The 19,604-nt window shown below is 37.6% G+C and overlaps 1 protein-coding gene across 1 annotated transcript in view; it reads right to left on the bottom strand.

Annotated features, from left to right (window-relative positions):
* SERPINB7 (serpin family B member 7) overlaps positions 1 to 14,002 on the bottom strand; it is a 47,060-nt gene extending 33,058 nt beyond the window's left edge. The window contains exon 1 of the mRNA XM_024236177.3: positions 13,894 to 14,002. Within this exon, the coding sequence (XP_024091945.3) occupies positions 13,894 to 13,911 (18 nt within the window). The 5' untranslated portion in view covers positions 13,912 to 14,002. The remainder of the gene's footprint in view (positions 1 to 13,893) is intronic.
* Between the last annotated feature and the right edge of the window lie 5,602 nt (positions 14,003 to 19,604).

The following is a 19,604-nucleotide window of genomic DNA, read 5'->3' as shown; positions in this document are numbered from 1 at the left end:
ATTTAAATGAATGCAATCAGTGGAACTTCCTATAATCTCTCTGATCAGAATTCCAACTGCAGGAGGCCTTGTTGGTTTCCACTTACTTGTGCTACATCATTTCATCACGTTGTCATGGCCCCAACCAACATAATAATAAATGGTAAATTCTTGAAGAATCAAGTCTTGAAGAATCACTATTGTTATCAGTGCTACCTTTTCTATTTAAACCTTTTAGTGCTATGAGATTCATGAAAAAACACAGGGAGGTTTCCTAAACAAAATCCAAATCTAATTTTAGAAGCAAATTAAAGTTCACTTTCTACCTTGGGATTTCAACTTCCCAAAGAAATGCAATAATTGGTCCCATTTCACCTCCTAAATTATTTTATCATCACATTTGGAATGTCATTATTTGTCATGAAAAAGTCAATATTCTAAACCTTTAAATTTATTAAGCTTTACCTTGACCAGTTTCAGTGGCAAAGTTAAATATAAATAATGTATTTAATTTTCCTACAAGCCTCTATTTTCTTATCCTTTAAAATTATTGTTGTATTTGTAAATGGGAGCTTTAAAACCTCTACCTATATTCTTCCATTTGCAGAGTGATGCTTAAATCCTCACTTTAATTTTAATTAAATATGCAAATTCAGTGGCCTTGAAAGTAAATATATATCCAATTTTTCCTTTATTAATAGATAGATAGTAAGCTAAAGGAAACTTTAGACATTATTTAAGTGGAAGTCTCCCATTTTACAAATGAGAAAAGTAGGGCTCAGAAAGTTTGTGTTGTGTCTTTCTCAAATAAGAAGGAGTTGATCCTCTCCCTTCTCCCGCCCTCCACCCTCAAGTATATGCTTATTACCTGAGAGAGGAAATAATCTCTATACAATGTCCCTGCTGACATGCAGTTTACCTATATAACAAACCTGCACATGTACTCCTGAACTTAAAATAAAAGTTAAAAAAAAGAAGCAATTAAAATAGATCCTAGGGTGCCTATGATTTTTTTTTTCTTTTTGAACCATGAAGCCTTCCTGATCATTTCTGGGCTTGTCTCCCACTACATCCTTTTAAACTTATCCTTAGAAGTCAGAAGACAATATGGCTACTATCTTGACTTATTCATAAATATCCCCACAAAATCTGCTTTAAAAAAATCACAGTCCATCTGTTCTCATAAGGGTCTATGAGAAACAGAGAATCCCATATATAACCTTATCAAAAACAAAAGTAAACCCTTTCAACTCAGAGTAGTTTCCTGACTATTTTTGGAGTAATAAATTTCCAACCCATGCGAACTCTTAGAAGGATGCCTTTAATTTATGGGCAGAGGTTGCAATAGCACGTATCAATTCTGTCTTTAATAAAAAAACAATATGTTCTGTGTATGTGAAACACATAAGAACACATGAAATAAGTATAAACTAATGGGAAGTCTAATAAGATTAGGAAACTATTAAGAGTTTATCTTATTGTGGTCATTTCATTTACAATTCTATCAATTTCATTATAAATAAGATATAAAATAAAAGTAAAAACTGAGGATAAAAACTGGGAGCCACCAGGATCCAGTCTATGCAGGAAACCATAGTCAAAGAAAACACAAATCCCATTTCATTCACTTAGGCTTCCTTAAAGAGACCTCCCTAAGGATTTCACAAAGCATGCCAACATCAAAAGTACTTCCTACATTCTTTTAAAATATTTCTTCCCATCCCTGAACTTTCACTCACATCAGCAACTAAATACCTTCCGTCTCTCTTCAAATGCACTGTTTCCTCACCACAATTATGCCTCCCTTTCCCTTTTGTCTCTTACTTTCTTGTACATGTTCACACTATCCCCATTCCTAAAGCACCCACTGCCATGTGACCTACCCACCCCACCCCACCCCACCACGCAAACTGCATGCACATCTTTTGGAAGTTCAGTTTTTCTTCCACTCTGGCAACATCTTCTCAGACTATCAGCCCCCTTTGTTCCAATGAAGATGAATACAATTTTATGGAATCTCTCTGTGTGAGTGTGTGAGTGAGTGTGTGTGTGTGTGTGCATGTGCAGACGAAATAAAATAAAGTAAGGTTGTAAAAGATTTAAACAACATAGTCATTATGTTAAATATGAATATATTGAACTCTATACCCTAATAGTAGAGAACACATTCATCTCAAATGCCCGTGGATCATGCATAGAAATTCATCACATATAAGTCACAAAGAAAATATCAGTAACTTTAATAAAGGAAGAATATTACAAACTATACTCTCTGATCACATTCAATAAAACTAGAATTTACTATCAACAACAGCAGAAAAACTCACTTGTTCCTTCACATGGATAGTAAAAATCCTGTCATTAATTCTTGAGTAAAAGTTAAAATAGAAACTGAAATTACAAGAATTTAATAATAATAATAATGACAATAGCTTCCAGTTTGGGTCAAGATATGAAAAACACACTCCACCATATTCTTTCCTGCTAATTACAACTAAAACTTCTGGACAAAAGCCATAGAGTAACTATGAGAAAACTCTAAAAGGGGAAGAAAAGAAGGAAGACTGGCTAGGAATCTCAGGACTTGAGGGGCCACCTAGTATTACATTTGTTGTTGTTGTTGTTTTCCTTTACATTCCAGCCTAGGTGCTATTGCGAACCACACCTTGCAGCTATAATACTAATAGGGGCAGGGATAAAATCTCTCTAACCAGAGGTCCGGAAAGAAGAAGAATCCTTTGGATGATAATCACCCCACTACAAACAGATGCCACAAGAGACGCAGCACCCTCTATCCTCCCCACTGGCCTGGTTGCTGTAAAAACTGTAGGGTAGATCCATAATGACAATCCCACTCTACACTAAGCAAACACAAGCAGAAGCAGCAGTGTCCTGCCTCCATCCTTTGATGGTGACTGCAGACACAGGTAACAAAGCCCTTCCCCTTCCACTCACACTGTGTGCACAAAGTCGTGAGGTGGGATCCTGTCAACTACCATCCTGAAGAAAGTAGACACTAGTAAAAGTGTAGCAGCCCTTCCCCTCCCAGGTCGAGGGTTTGAGGACAATCATAAAGAAGTGAGAGATGGAGAAAAGAATGATTTAAATTTGTATATGAAGTCCTGAGTTCACCACTGTTCCATTAATCTGTGAAAATGAACAGAATCAACAGAACAAAAGCTTTGTTGACTAAATTATGATATAGTTTCAGATTGACTGCTGGGTAGTGCAAAAGCAGGGCAGATGAGAGTAGGACTACAAAGATTTTGACAATTAAATTGCCATTAAAACCAGAACTCACCAATTATTAAAACCATTGCTGTCTATTTAAAAAGTAGATTTAAACAGGAGCCAGAGTCTCATTATATAATACTCAAAATGTCCAGGACATAATACAAAACACTTGTCAAACCAAAAACCAGGAAAATCTCAATTCATATGGCAAAAGACAATCAGCAGATGTCAACACCAAGATGAGACAGATTTTAGAATTATCTGACAAGGATTTTAAAGCAGCTATTATAAAAAGGCTCTAACAAGTGGTTTCAGACACTTTTATAATAAGTGGGAAAATAGAAAATAGATAGTAATAGCAAATAGAAATTTTAGAATAAAAATACAATAATAAAAATCAAAATGTACTAATGAAAATGATGGAAAAAAATAAAGAAACCTTTAGAGAGATCAACAGAAATTTTTCAATCAATTTTTCTTTTTCATTTAATTTCAAATTTTCTGTTCATATCTCTTCAAGGGCTTGTAAGACACCAATAAAACATCTAACATTATGTCATTGAGTTGTAACTCCAAGTTATTTACCCAAGGAAAAAGAAAGATTATTTGCACAAAAGTGCTTGTACATAAGTGTTACAGTAGCTTCATTCATTCACGATAGCTAAAAACTTTAAACAAACCAAATATTCCTCAACAGGTGTTAAATAAAATAAAGATAAATTGTGGTATATCCAAACAATGGAATACTAGTCCTTTTTTTAAAAGAGCAAATTATTGATACATTCAAAACTGTGGATGAATCTCAAAATCCCTAAAACAAAACCATAATCTGATTTATGGTAACAAACAGCTTAGTAGTAGACTGGGGCCAGGGCTGGAGGGAGGACAGATGGCAAAGGGACCTTGGGGAGTTTTGGGGGTGATGGAAACATTCTATGAATTGATGGTGGCAGTGGTTTCCTGGGTGTGGCAATTGTTTTTTGCATTTGTCAGAGCTCATTGAATTACATTTTAAATCGATGCAATTTATTATGCATAATTGTAGTTCAATAAAGCTGACTTTTCAAAATCTTAATAGGAAGAAAGACATGCAAAATGTAACAAAAAGATCTAATTATATTACAAATGTATGAAACAAACTCACTGAAAGGGAAAAGGCATGAACTTAAGTGGCTTTGGAAATGAGTGGTGTTTGTAAAACTAAAGGCAAAAGAAACTGCACATAAGCACTGTGGTCCAGTCAATAAAGGTGTTTCTCACAGGAGTATAGGTAAATAATTCTGATATCATCATACATGTATAGTGGAATGGAATGATTAAATAAATGGATGAAAGATGGTGCAAGTCAAATTTTCTCACTATTGGAGCAGAAGGTTATAGATAAGCAAGAAAAAAAGGGTAGAATGATCTACAGAATAAAAAAAAAATGAAGAACAGTCTCAAACCAATAATCTATACTTTCACTTAAAGAAACTAGGACAAGAGCAAAATAAACCAAAAACAAACAGAAACAGGAAAATCATAAAGAAAAGAGCAGTAATCAATAAAAACAATACAAAAAATCAATTAATCCGAAAGATAACTTCCTAAATTAATCAATAAGATTTAACCCCTAACGAGACTGTCACTAAAAAGAAAGAGAACATATAAATTCTCAATATCAGGAAGGAAAGAGACCTTCAGACTTCACAGACCTCACAGATATTAAAATAATTTTTTAAAAACACTAGGAATAACTTTAGGCACATAAATTTAACAACTTAGAAAAGCTAGACCAAAGCTGTGGAAAACCTCAAACTACCAAAACTCACCCAATATTAAACAAATCACCTGAATAGTTCTATACCTATCAAAATTAAATGTGTAATTTTAAACTTTCCAAAAATAGAAATCTCAAGTCCCAGATGGTTTTCTTAGAGAGTTCTACCAAATATTCAGAGAAAACACCAATATTACACAATCTTTTCCAGAAAATGAGAAATAACAGTTTCCAGCTCATTTATGAGCTGGAAAATCCAGAATAAAATATTAGTAAATCAAACCCAGCAATATATAAAAATTATAATACATCACAACCAAGAAGGATTTACGTTAGTAATGCAAGGCTGGTTCAACATTAGAAAGCCTGTTAGTATAATCCATTAACACTCCAAGGAAAAGGTAAGGGAGGAAACACAGTCTTTCTTTTATTTCCCACAGACTCAAATATAAGACCTGGACAGAAAGTGTAGATGGATATTTGAAAATTCTAAAAAGCAAATATCAACAGACTGATCTGGGAAGAACAGAATTCTAAATACAAACAAGACAATGGTAAGTTTAACTTTTTTCCCCTCTATTATTCCCATCCTGAATAAATACATTTATTTATTTAACTCAGCCCACCCCAGAACTCTGAATTGAGTATTGTGAAGCAGACAGAGTGAAATCCAGGAGAAGCCCTCTGGTTCTGGCTTGAGTAGCAGAAAAGAGAGCTCTAAAAAGTTCGGCGAATGTGGGGGACATCTCTGCATATTTTTTTTCTCTCCATTGTCTCTATTCTTTCCCATCACAGTCCCCAACTGGACCTGTGTAGGTCCATGGTTATCCAGCAAGAGTGGCCTGAAACGACAGTCTCTACTCTTACTCAGCATAGGACAGGAGAAGGCTAACCATGCTGTGAACACAGATGTAGCAGTGGAGATGGAGAAAAGTAATGGATTTAGGCAAAGTTGAAAGTGTATTTAGCAGAACTTGATGACTGGATGTGGAAGGTAATGAAAGAAGTAGAAAAAATAATCACTTCAAGATTCTTTGGTTTATATAACTAAGTAGATGCTTTGCTTTTTACCAAAATGCAGATGACTAGAGGGAATTGAAAGTTGTTTTGATAATGCTGTTTGAGCAGCCTTTAAATGGTAATGTCAGACAGATAGTTTTATCCAGTTCAGGAAAGAGGTCAGGGCTGGGTTGGGAAGGTAGCAATCAGCATATAGATATATCTTTTTAAGTTGGGAGATAATAAGTCATCTTGTTTGCTTTGGGAATCATCTAGTGGAAGAATAATAGATGGTGAAGGAGAAAGAGAAAGATAATTTCAGAAGAACATTCCTGCAAAATGATCCCCAAGGGCATGAGCAAAAAGTTTAGCCTTCAAGTGCAAACTAGACCACCTCAACATAGCATCCCTGAACTGGAAAGTTCAGGAAGTGCTATGCCATGATTCTCAGTAAATTTTATTTGTCCAACAATTTAGTGAATGCTTACCCAAATGTAGGCCATGGGTATATACATTTTTGGAAAAAATAAAACATGATTTCTTCTTTTAAAAGTTAGGAAAAACAGGAATTTGGTAAACAAACATACACACTGTATCCAAGAATGTTAATACCCAAGATTCATTCTCTCTCTTTTTCTTTTAAAGGAACTAAATTTTGTTTAGTTGAAAGAAAACTAATGGAAAACGGGAGAAGCCATAGTGCCCAGTTCAAAAACAAACGAAAGAATTCCCTCCTCCCTTGCAGATAGGGAGAAACATGTGTCTAGATTCCGACAAATAGTCATGCAGGTAGAAGCTTCTGTCTATGGCTTCCAGGAAACTTTTCCAAGAGAGGAGTTACACAGTTGTTAGGTGCCCATTTTATCCTATGCTCTTCACTGCTCTTGCCTGGAGTGTAGGATGCAGGAGGTACAGCAGCATCCTTGTGACTGGGGACAGAGACACTGAAGGAAAGAACAAAGGAATTACAGAGACATCTGTCCTGATAGTCTTGAGCCACTAACGGCAAGACCAGCAACCACTTACCTAACTCTAAACTTCTAATTACATGAGAAAATGCTGTTTTTCAGCTGTTTGAAACCTGTCAAATTAATCCTAATACATTAAACACATGCTATAAATAATAAGTGCTGTGAAGGAAAAAAATCGATTTCTAGAAAGAGAATAATAGGATGGGAATCACTTATTTAGATTGTAATGTCAATGGAGGCATTTATAAGGAAATAAGTCTAAGTCAGGATCTAAAATACAAGAATGCAGCTGCAGTGTATGAGCAGGAGAGGAAGGGAGAGAGCATTCTAGAAAGAAAGAACAGCAAGAAGAGTGGCATAGGATGAGGAAAACCAGGGACTGTGTAGAGGCTATAGGCCATCAGAAAGAATTTGAATTTTATCCTAAATGGGAAGGGAAGCTAGTGAAAGATTTTAAGCAAGAAATGGCTTATTTTTATCTTACTTTTTAAAAAATAACACTCTAGCTGCTCTAGAAAACAAATCAGAGATGGACAAGAGTGGAAACAAAACAAACAAAAGACAGGTCATTTGAACAGACTAGGCCAGAAATAATAGTGATGTGGACCAGGGAGTGCCATCAGAGATGGAGAAAATGTACTCCAGATAAATTTAGGAGGTAGAATCTTCAGGCTACACTGATGGATTTTATAAGGAAAGGGAAGAAAATGAAAAAAACAAGATAACATCTGGACTTATGGCTTTGGTAATTGAACAAGAGTTTGTAACATTTTTCTAAGATGTGGAATATTGCAGAGAATGAGATTTGGGGACTTAAGTTTGAGGCGCTTGTTGGCTATTTACCCATAGTTGAATCTACGATTGTGGGAGGTGACTATGAAGGAAAAAACAAAGGAATCACAGAGAGCTCAGAAGATTTTATTTGTCATAAACAAATTCTGCAATTTGTTTATGGTCTTTTAAATTTCTGTTGATAATTTTTACATAGATGTAATTTATATGTTTACATAGGGAAAAATATATCATTTTTTCTGTGATTTATGTTTAGAAACTCCTTTCCTACTCTGTGATCCAATGCCTAATTACTCACCTCTTCTGGTAGTTTATTTTGTTTTATTTTCTTGCCTTCTGTAATTTTTAGATATGAGGTGATGATATACATATGTAATAATAATAATAGTGGTTAATCAAATATACCACTATTATTTATTTAAGCTGTCTTTTCCCAAAAGATGTGTGATACCCATGCATCACACTCTGTTTTAACTATCTAACAGTCTATTTCTGAGCTACACTCTGCTCCATTCATATGTCCATTTTTTTTGCCAATTAAAATTGTTTAATAAGAGTATATTTCAGTGTTTATTTTTCGAGAGAAATACCTGACTAGATAGTATGGTGGAATTATTAATTTCTATGATTAAAAACACATCGAGTCACATGTTACTTAAGAATAGCCTTGGTGCTTGGGAACAGCCCCTCCTGAGAAATGAATGAGAAGTTTCCTCTTGACTCTCCACTCAGCAGCCACGTGGATAGGGACAGTCAGAGCTCAAATAAGCAGAAACCTGAGCTCCTTCAAGAAAGGGCCAAACCACTTTGTCACTCATATGTTTATTTGAATATGAATTAGTCAGAAAACAATTTGTTTTTGAAATCCCCAGACACAGTAATTGGGCTAAGGCCCACAGAACAGTAGAGTGGTAACACCTTCTTAGTTTAGCAAACCAAATCCCACTGCCCTCACATTATTCTACCCGAGATATTGGGAACTATGGCTGTAAGTGATTGAGAAAAATTCATCCAAGCCTATCAGGTTAATAATCACTTATAAGAATTCAACTCTTGGGAAAATGTGTTTCTTTTCCCTGAAGGTTGAGTAAGCTTCACTCTAGGGCCTGCCTCTAATTTATCTCATACCATAGAAATGGCATGCAGAGTTTCTGTTTTCATAACTTGGGAAATACTATACAATTGTATTGTAATGCAATTCTCTACAGTGACCCATTTAGTAACACAGGTCAAACTTGTTCTTTTCTGGGTTCATTGGCCTGAAATGCATTCCCAAGTCATGGAATTCTCAAAGAATAGCATGGTGAAATGTTAGCATTTAAGACATTAGAAATTTCCTTGATTTAGTAAAGTAATTAGTGCATGTTCACAGGACATGATCTTTAATAAAGAAAAGTAGCTGCAATATTCTTTACCCAATGGCCAATAATTTCTGCCTCATTAAACCCAAGTCAAAGGCATCAATGAAAGCTGAAACTCATTCTTTAGCCCTTAACTTCCTTCTCTGACTTTTTATTATTTCAGGTACTCTTTGTAAGTGCTTCATATTTCCATAACACTTTAACATCAGATACTTAATTTTTGGATTAGTATCATCCTTTAGGCAGCACGTGATGAATTTGACCACTATCAAATTTAGCTTCTGGCTGTGACTTCATCAAAATTATTTTAAAAGAAGACAAACCTATTTTTAGATCGTCTCATAAATGAAAGGTGGATTACTTATCAATTTTTTAAATATTACAATATTTAAACCAGCTCCAACATAAAACCATTTTAGATTGAAAATTATTAAATACTTACATAATAACAGCAGAAATTATAAGAACAGTTTATTCTAGTGACTAAATTACTTTCTGGAGGATGTATTAGTTGTTTCCATTTATTAGCATATTATTTCTGCTTGTTAAAAATATAGTAGCAGGTAAGTTGAAGCACAAAACATGGTAGAGCTATAGAATTTTCAACAATTTCCTGTAATAACTCAGAAAAATTATGTCAGCACTTTGATTACGAAAAGCAGAGGCCCACATGATATTAGCAATGGTGCCCAATCCCAGTCCAGAGCAAGATTTTCATCTACCTTGTAGTCTAACCCCAATTCACCCAAATTCCACAGTTAAAGGAATATGTTTTATGCTACACTTATAGTAGCTGAAACCCCCCTTTTACTGAGTTAATTTAAAAATAGGAATATGACCTAACCTCAAGGCAAATGTCATCTATGTCTTAATCCACAATTATCTGCTAATATTATGAAGATGCAGGTAATTAAATTTAATGTTTACTTTAAAATATTATCTTGTTATATTTATATAACTCCTGTTTTATGATCAAATAGTGGTGATCGAGAAATAAAAATGAATCCAGAAGGCATTGCTGACTCTCATGAAAGATGTCATCACATTAAATGACTCTTCTCATAAACATTTGTACATGGAAAGTCAAAGATTAAAAAACTGCTCAAAACCACAGAACAAGTGAGTATAAAATGTGTCAACAAAGATCAGGCCTTCTAACTCTTGTTAGTTTTCTGCTCTCGTCATTCCCCCAGAGATGTCATGGGGGGGAAATTTGGCAAATCAGATCCTTGGCACACGCAGTTCTCCTGACTGTGCCTGCAGCTAGAATCCTCAATACATATAATCTCTTCCCGTTTCCTTTCATCTCATAAGCATATCCAGGAGGCCTCAGTGTCTCCAAGCACCTAATATGCATACCAATGCATATAATCTGTAAATCAGACTTAATAATAGTGGAATGTTCTGGGCAAGTGAGTTCTGAATCAACCTACAAAAACTGTCTCTCCAGAGATAAGAGAAAAATATCACAATCTTATTTTAGAGACCAGCCTGCAGATTAAGCCAAAGAAGATAAGTATAGTAGAATTAATTTTAATAAATTTGCCCATTGAAATCCTTCATCCAGTGGCCTTTTCCCCCTCCAATCAACAGATTCATTCATCCACTCATTGACTGAATGAATTTTCATCACAGGCCTGGTGGGTGGTGGGCTTGGCACCACAGTGCAGGGTTACTGTGGAGCAGAAGACCCAGTTCTCACAGTCCACTAAGGGAAACAACCCACAAGCAGTTATGAAGTGGCATGAAAAGTACCATAAGTGATGCTGTTTGGACAACGTGGAAATAGACGTCACTGAGTCCTAGAAGAATTAGGAACTGTTTTCCACAGAAATGTAGACCTGAAAGATAAGTTGGATTGGGTCAGGTCTAGAAGATAGAGAGGTGGCCCCAGCGGGACACGCCAGGTGTATTAGTCTGTTTTTGCATGGCTGATAAAGACATACCTGAGATTGGGAAGAAAAAGAAAAAGAGGTTTAATTGAACTTACAGTTCCACATAGCTGGGGAGGCCTCATAATCATGGCAGGAGGTGAAAGGCACTTCTTACATGGTGGCAGCAAGAGAAAATGAGGAAGAAGGAAGAAGCAAAAGCGGAAACCCCTGATAAATCCATCAGATCTTGTGACACCTATCCACTATCATGAGAACAGCACAGGAAATACTGGCCTCCATGATTCAATTACCTCTCCCTGGGTCCCTCCCACAACATGTGGGAATTCTGGGAGATAAAATTTCAGCTGAGATTTGGGTGGGGACACAGTCAAACCATATCATTCAGCCCCTGGCCCCTCCAAATCTCATGTCCTCACATTTTAAAACCAATCATGCCTTCCCAACAGTCCCCCAAAGTCGTAACTCATTTCAGCATTAACCCAAAAGTTTACAGTCCAAAGTCTCACCTGAGATAAGGCAAGTCCCTTCTGTCTATGAGCCTGTAAAATCAAAAGCAAGTTAGTTACTTCCTAGATACAATGGTGGCACAGGAATTGGGTAAATACAGCCATTCCAAATGGAAGAAATTGGACAAAACAAAGGGATTACAGGGCTCACGCAAGTTTGAAATCCATCAGGGCAGTCAAATTTTAAAGCTCCAAAATAATCTCCTTTGCCTCCAGGTCTCACATCCAGGTCATGCTGATGCAAGAGGTGGGTTTCCATGGTCTTGGACAGCTCTGCCCCTGTGGCTTTGCAGGGTACAGCCTGCCTCCCAGCTGCTTTCATGGCCTGGTGTTGAGTGTCTGTGGCTTTTCCAGGCTCAAAGTACAAGCTGTCAGTGGATCTACCATTCTGGGGTCTGAAGGACAGTGGCCCTCTTCTCACAGCCCCACTAGGCAGTGCCCCCGTAGGGACTCTGTGTGGGGGCTTCAACCCCACATGTCCCTTCTGCACTGCCCTAGCAAAGGTTCTCCATGAGAGGACTGCTCCTACAGCAAACTTTTGCCTGGGCATCCAGGAATTTCTATACATCTTCTGAAATCTAGGCAGAGGTTCCCAAACCTCAATTCTTGACTTCTGTGAACCTGCAGGCTCAACACCACATGGAAGCTGCCAAGGCTTGGGTCTTCCACCCTCTGAAGCCACAGCCCGAGCCATACTTTGGCCCCTTTCAGCTACTGCTGGAGCAGCTGGGACAGAGGGCACCAAGTCCCTAGGCTGCACACAACACAAGGACTCTGGGCCTGGCCCACAAAACCACTTTTTTCTCTGGGTCTCCAGGCCTGCTATGGGAGGGGCCACCATGAAGTTCTCTGACATGGCCTGGAGACATTTTCCCTATGATCTTGGGCATTAACATTAGGCTCCTTGCTACTTATGCACATTTCTGCAGCCAGCTTGAATTTCTCCCCAGAAAATGGGTTTTTCTTTCCTATCACATAGTCAGGTTGCAAATTTTCCAAACTTTTATGCTCTGCTTCCGTTATAAAACAGAATGCCTTTAACAATACCCAAGTCACCGCTCGAATGCTTTGCTCCTTAGAAATTTCTTCCACCAAATATCCTAAATCATCATTTTCAAGTTCAAAGTTTCACAAATCTCTAGGGCAGGGGCAAAATGTCACCAGTCTCTTTGCTAAAACATAACAAGAGTCACCTTTGCTCCAGTTCCCAACAAGTTCCTCATCTCCATCGGAGATCACCTCAGCCTGGACTTTATTGTCCATATTGCTATCAGCATTTTGGGCAAAGCCATTCATCAAGTCTCTAGGAAGTTCCAAATTTTCCCACATTTTCCTGTCTTCTGAGCCCTCCAAACTATTCCAACCTCTGCCCGTTACCCAGTTCCAAAGTCACTTCCACATTTTTGGGTATCTTTTCAGCAACACCCCACTCCTGGTACCAATTTACTGTATTAGTCTGTTTTCACGCTGCTGATAAAGACATACCTGAGACTGGGAAGAAAAAGAGGTTTCATTGGACTTAGGCCTCAGAATCATGGCGGGAGGTGAGAAGCACTTCTTACATGGTGGTGACAAGAGAAAATGAGGAAGAAGCAAGAGCGGAAACCCCTGATAAAATCATATGATCTTGTGAGACTTACTCACTATGACAAGAATAGCATGGGAAAGACCAACCACCTTGATTCAATTACCTCCCTCTGGGTCCTTCCACAACACGTGGGAATTGTGGGAGATACAATTCAAGGTGGGAATTTGGGTGGGGACACAGCCAAACCCCACTTCAGGGGTAGGAGAGAGCATGGGAGCCCTTCCAGTTACCTGATGAGCTACTGGTAAAAGGCAGAGAGGGAGAAAACGAATAGAAAGAAAAAAATAATAATGGAAGAGGAAAGCCTGGTACTACAATAAAAAAGAAAAGAAGGATTCTTAAAAATTGGTTTTGGAAGGAAAAAAACCTACATATGCCCAGAGAGGCCTCTGTGCTCTCAGTTAAGCTCCTTTGTCATGTTCTTCTGTAAAGAAAAATAGACATTGTTTTCCAATTGTCAATTTTAATTGGAAAATTTTTTAACAATTTTAATTCTTTAAACAACAATGCTCCAGGTAATGGCATTACTGACCCTTGCCTACTCACTGTTTTTTTTAAATTCAGATTACAAATCACTTAGAAAAACACAATACATTTAGTAGTTAAACACCAGCTTTAAAAAACAAAAATGAGATGCATTAAAATACAAGATAGGATATGACAGATCAGAAGAGTAGAATAGAATAGGATAGATCATGAAGCCTACTCATAGCAGGAGCAAATATTCTTTTGTGTGTATGCACCCATGCATATGATCAAGTAGAAACTTAATAGGGGGTCATTATCAAAATCACTTGACAGCCACTCACCAAGAAGTGGGTCCACATTTAGTGATGATTCCACTCAAGGCTTGACATCCCTTTAAAATTCTTCTTAAATATTTAAGGTTTAATATGAAAACTCTTGGACCCCACCACTCAGCACAGTTCTTTCTCTTCACACTTTAGTACACTTGGACTCTGTGAGGATGCCTGCAGTGAGCTGGGCTTTCTGCCAAAGCAAAGACTATAACCCTCACAGTGTTCATTCTTCTTGGTGAGAGGGTAGAGGGCTAGAAGGAGGTGGGACTATCACATGCTATCGCCAAGATTGTCGTGAGGATTTCCTTTTTAAGCTTTACAGTAGAGACCCAGATAATATGACCTTCTTGTCATTGGAGGGAGCAAGGCCTAAAGAATTCTTTTCTTATTATAAAAAATATCCCTGAAATATCTTTCTGCAGTCAACTGCTACCTCCCCAGGGGCCAGATACAGAGGATTTGAGACCATCTGATAATAGACACATTATTCTTATTTAGAACCAGCTTCTACACGTGGGTAGATTTCCCAGTGCTTCAGTGAATCAGAGAGCATCTTTAAGAAAAGGGTTCATGAATTTTTGCTTCACTTTAAATTACCTGATCTTTTCTAGACAGTAAAAAATTCGGTCACTATAAAATTGAAGTCCTATCAGGCAGAAAGTGAACAAGTATCTGAGGAAAAAGATATTTGTTCCATTGCTGTTGGTGATGTCTGCTTCTGGCCATAGTTGGTTATTGGGATAAGTCATGGTAACAACGATACTAAAAATTTCTGGGGGTTTATATCTTTAAACCTTTTAAGATCACATTGATCATGCCTTTGTTATCTGCTATATAGACCAAAGTTGGCAACGACAATGATACAGTATGTGTGTTTGTGCATGCATGCATGTACTTTAGAGAGAGAAAGAGGGAGAACAGGAGCGATAGACAAAGAGATACAGAGAAGCTACGCGCCATGAGAATGTGGCAATGTGACAGTAACACAAAGTATGAAGAAATGCTTGTTAAAATGGAAGGCCAACACACCCTTCTGATCCTCCTGATGAAGCTACTTGTACTTGAGGGCGCAGATTAGGGATTCATAGGCAATCAAGAAAGGAACCCTTGGCAAAACCTTGGAAGGTAAACTAGATTCTGGACTTGAAGGGTGCTCTGCTATTATTTTGTTTAGCATACTGCCAGTGCTTACAGTTAAATGAAAGGTTAAGCAATGCATTGTAGAAGGTTACAGAATGTGTTTCGTTAGGAACTCCCAAGAGCAGAAATTGGTCAACTTTTTCTGCAAGAAGCCCAACAGTAAATGTGTTTGGCTTTGTGGGCCATACATTCATCCATCACAACTCAATTTTTCCGTAGTGACATTAAAGCAGACATAGGAAATATGTAAGCAAATAGACATGGCTGTGTTTCAATAAAATTTTATTTATAAAATCAGGTGTCCAGCCAGTTTTGGACCAATGGACAGAGTTTGCCAACCCCTACCCTAAAGTCCTTGGCAAACAACACAGTTAAATCTTGACAGATCTGTAACTGACTTTACAACTTTATTGTACCAGTTAAATCCAGCAACAGATAATAGCAAATTAGCATCTCTCTTGATTTTCACAAGCATTGATATTATTAGTACTACTTAGTTTTTGATTCCCATTTTGCAGCTGAGAATTGAGATTTCAAGCTATTCAATTGCTTTTCCAGGGCTATACATGTTGTAATGGATGACAGAGGATTTACACACCAATTTTTGACTTTATAAGAATCAGAAAACCTGAGCTAAATTTTCATTTTGTGGCTGATTGAATTTCTTAGACAAAGAATGTGAAACTCAGAGTGAGAGAAAATTTTTGCAATCTATCCATCTTACAAAGGTCTCATATCCAGAAACCACAAGGGACTTTAACAAATTTACAAGAAAAAAAAAACAAAGAACTCTATTAAACAGTGGGCAAAGCACATGAACAGATACTTCTCAAAAGAAGACATTCATGTACTACTAACTCTTAACATGGAATGGAAACTTTCAAAAATGGTGATAGCAATTGAAATAGGAAAAGGTATAGAATTTGAGTGAAGGAAGGCTTTTAATTCACTTTATTGCCAACTACAAAGAAATTAGAGTCTTTATAAGTTTCTTCATTTCTACTCACAGAACACACACACATACACAAGCTACCCCAAGACCCTGGAAACAACTGGCAAAACCCAAAATACACGATAGAAATATGGGAGGAAAATAAAGTGCCAGGCCTTCCCACCCTAGATGATCCAGATGCTTATTAATGCCCTCTAATCTCACAGAATCTTCTTCTCAAGCTCCTCAAATAATGCCGAGCATGAAGGTGGGAACCTCCACCTATCCTCCACCCTGATCTCCACCAGGATGGAGTGGAGACCTGGGCCCACTCTGTTGGATAAGAGTGAATGGCTGTGTGGCTTTAAAAGACCTTCAATAAGAGACTGGTTTGGGCTTATTGATGCATTGCTGTGTCCTCACTTGATCCCTCTGCTGAGTCCTGCACATGAGTCTGGAACTAAACCACTCACAAACTGGTATTCCGTGTTCCATGGACAGAAAGACAAGTTGCTCTGTGATATCCAGGAAAATCCATTCCAGTTTGCCCAAACATTTTACACACCCACACAGTCTAATGATTTTCTGGTATCTGGTACATGGTAAAGTTTACAATTTGAGATTGAAACAGGTAAAAACATGTGGAAGAAAACATTTCTGGCCTTGGCTTTGTATCTGCTAAGGCATGTTCTTGTTAGTTAATACCTGTGTACATTGAGGAAAAGCACCTACTTTTAAACCTCAAAAGTTCATGTGTAAACACTAAATATATTACATATATGAGTGTGTGTGTGTGTAAACCCTAAATATAATATTTATATTATATTGTATTATGCTGTAAGTGATGTATGTATATATTTATATATCAATGAACATTGTTACTATTTGTTTCCATCGTTCTTGACTCACTGTAATGACCTTATATAAGAACTTTATACTTTTTATTCATGAAACGATTCTTTTAATGTCAACAGTTGAATAGAAGTTTTTGTTTTAGAGACAGGGTCTCACTTTGTTACCTAGGCTGGGGCACAGTGGCATCATCATAGCTTATTGCTGCCTCAAACTCCTGGGTTCAAGCAATTCTCACACCTCAGCCTTCCAAGCAGCTGGGACTACAAGTATACACCACCATATCTAGCTAATTGTTTTAATTTTTGTAGAGACAGGGTCTTGCTATGTTGTCCAGGCTGGTCTCCAATTCCTGGACTCTAGCAATCCTCCCACCTCAGTCTCCCAAAGTGCTGTGGTTACAGGAATGAGTCACTGAACCTGGCCTAAATAGGGACTTAAAACATTCTTCAAATTGCAGATCTGTTAAGCATAGCTTGCCTCACTAATTCACATTTTAAAATGATACTTTTTCAAGCGAATTTTGCTCAGCTAAACCTCAAACTTCAGTGTCTGCTACTGAAACAAGCTAGTTACGAAAAAAGAAGGCTAATAGAAAGAAACTAAGCTTATTTTCATGTTTGTCTTTAATTTTTGTCCCTATTCATGCCTCCTGCAATCCAAAAATTGCTCTTGACTTCTCATAAAGAAAAATTGAAAACAAGGAGGACATGAAATGAAAAGAATACATGAAAAATTGATTTTTCATCCATTTCAGAAGAAATAGAAGAAAAAAAAAGTAAAGGCCTCTAACTATAGCCTGAAACACCACCTCAACTTAAGACCTCAATTTAAACAATGCTAGGCACTGGAAAATTGTTAGGACATTTTCCCTGCTTGTCCCTTCAAAGTCCGTGATCTAGAAATAAATTTGAAAATCAGACTACAGTGTGAAAACAGTGATGGTGGAAGTATTTGTAAAGTGCTTGAAGAGGTGGAGGAGTTACAGAAAGCTTCAGAGTGGAAATGATGCTGAAACTCCATCTGGCAGAGGGAAGGAGAGAGACTAGCGAGGTCTGCTGGGTGGAGGGCAGGGCTCCAAGGGAGAGACTGATACCTGACTGTCCTGCCCGCCCTCCTAACTTGAGTCTCTCTCGGGACCACCCTAATGACTAGTGTTACCTCTGACCAGCGTCTTTGCTCCTCTAGGGAACATCCTTAGACTACAGGGCTCGTACCTACTAAACGCCTCTTATGATTATTGCTTTACCGGTGTTCTCCTCAGCATTACCTACAGCAACGAGACCAAGTTCAGACAGGAAAACATAATCTGATTAGTTCTCCAAGAATGAAGAAGACAATCTGTTTTCATTTTGTAACAAACCCGAACCCAGCCTTCATTCATTCAACATAAATGAAACTACATATTCCCTTGGCGTGAAATTTATTTCTTCCCAATACTACCCTCTATCAATCTCTAAACCACATTTCAGACAAATGGTAGACTTTATAACTCTTTAAAAAATCTTCCAGAATAGATATATTTAAACTCTGTCAAGAAATCAATGTGATTTTATTTATTAACATAAGTAAACTAGCATTAAAAACCCTGCCAAAGACTTCGGATGAAAATCTTCCAGATACAACTATGATTAAATACAAGATGTCCTGCTGTACCATTTCTGTTCCACCAGCCACAGATTTTAGAATCCTTTCCCTTCCCATGAGCAGCCCACACTCTAGTTTGTTTATATTGAGGGCAAACATATTAGCAGCGATGTCAAGGTTGTAAGTCATTGTAGAAGACAGTTATAAGATGGAGTTATTCTAAAGCTCAGCTATACATAGTTTGGGATTTGTTGGAGAACCTCTGATTCTGAATCATTCTATCAAGTACTCAAAAGTGCCTCATATTACTAAAAAAATTTTTTTGAATCCTCAAACCTCTCAAAATTGTTGCTAAAGTTGCCAAATATCATTGATAAAAATATAATCAACAAGGAATGTCCAACACATAGCAGACCTTTTAGGGAATTATCATCATGGTTGTATTGTGATGGACCTGGGAGTTGGCATGTAACTTGTCACCTGGGTTCTGGATCATTTGCTTAATAAAAAATTAAAACTAGCTTATAAATATCAATTCATTCACTCACATATATTTAATCAGTAGGTCTGTGACACCAGAGATAGAAAGCTCAGATACGGGTAGTAGATATAGTTGGTGTGCGAGCTATCTTTTATAAGCTTAGGGGTCTATTCAGCAGTCGGTAGGCATTTTTTTTTCATAAGGTAAGGAATAAAGCTGAATTTTCTCTATTAAATATGTTGGCCAATGTTATAGATGATGCCGTCAATTGTCATTCTAATCCCCAAGATTAGTGTACAACAATCATGTGGAGAGCAGAGATTGGCTGTGGTTACCCCGGAAAGGGGTATGTGTCTGCCAGAATCCCAGATGCCAGAGGTAAAGCTGTTACTTTGACAGCAGGTAAATGCTCAGGGCATGCAGCACCTCAGGCACTAGGGGCTGTCCATCCATCTTACGGAATCTAAGCATACGCAGAAGCCTAGAATAACCCAGCATAAGCACTCACCTCCTCTCACTGCAGTCTGTGGCCTTCACAGCTGGGCTTCAGTTCCTCCTGCCTCCTACGTCCTAAGACTTCTCACTCCTCCCAGCACACCTATACCAAGGTTCAGGGAAAATTCCCAAGACTTCCCTTTGGCTCAACTCCCAAGGTAGAGGTTGATGACAGCAGCAGCACTGGTGACAGCATTGAATGAAAAGTCCCTCCTTCATCCCAGACTGCACAAA

This window comes from Pongo abelii, chromosome 17 (assembly GCF_028885655.2).
Source record: "Pongo abelii isolate AG06213 chromosome 17, NHGRI_mPonAbe1-v2.0_pri, whole genome shotgun sequence".
NCBI classification, from domain to species: domain Eukaryota; kingdom Metazoa; phylum Chordata; class Mammalia; order Primates; family Hominidae; genus Pongo; species Pongo abelii.
Note: the sequence above shows the minus strand (reverse complement) of the source record. Positions and strands in the feature narration are given on the sequence as shown.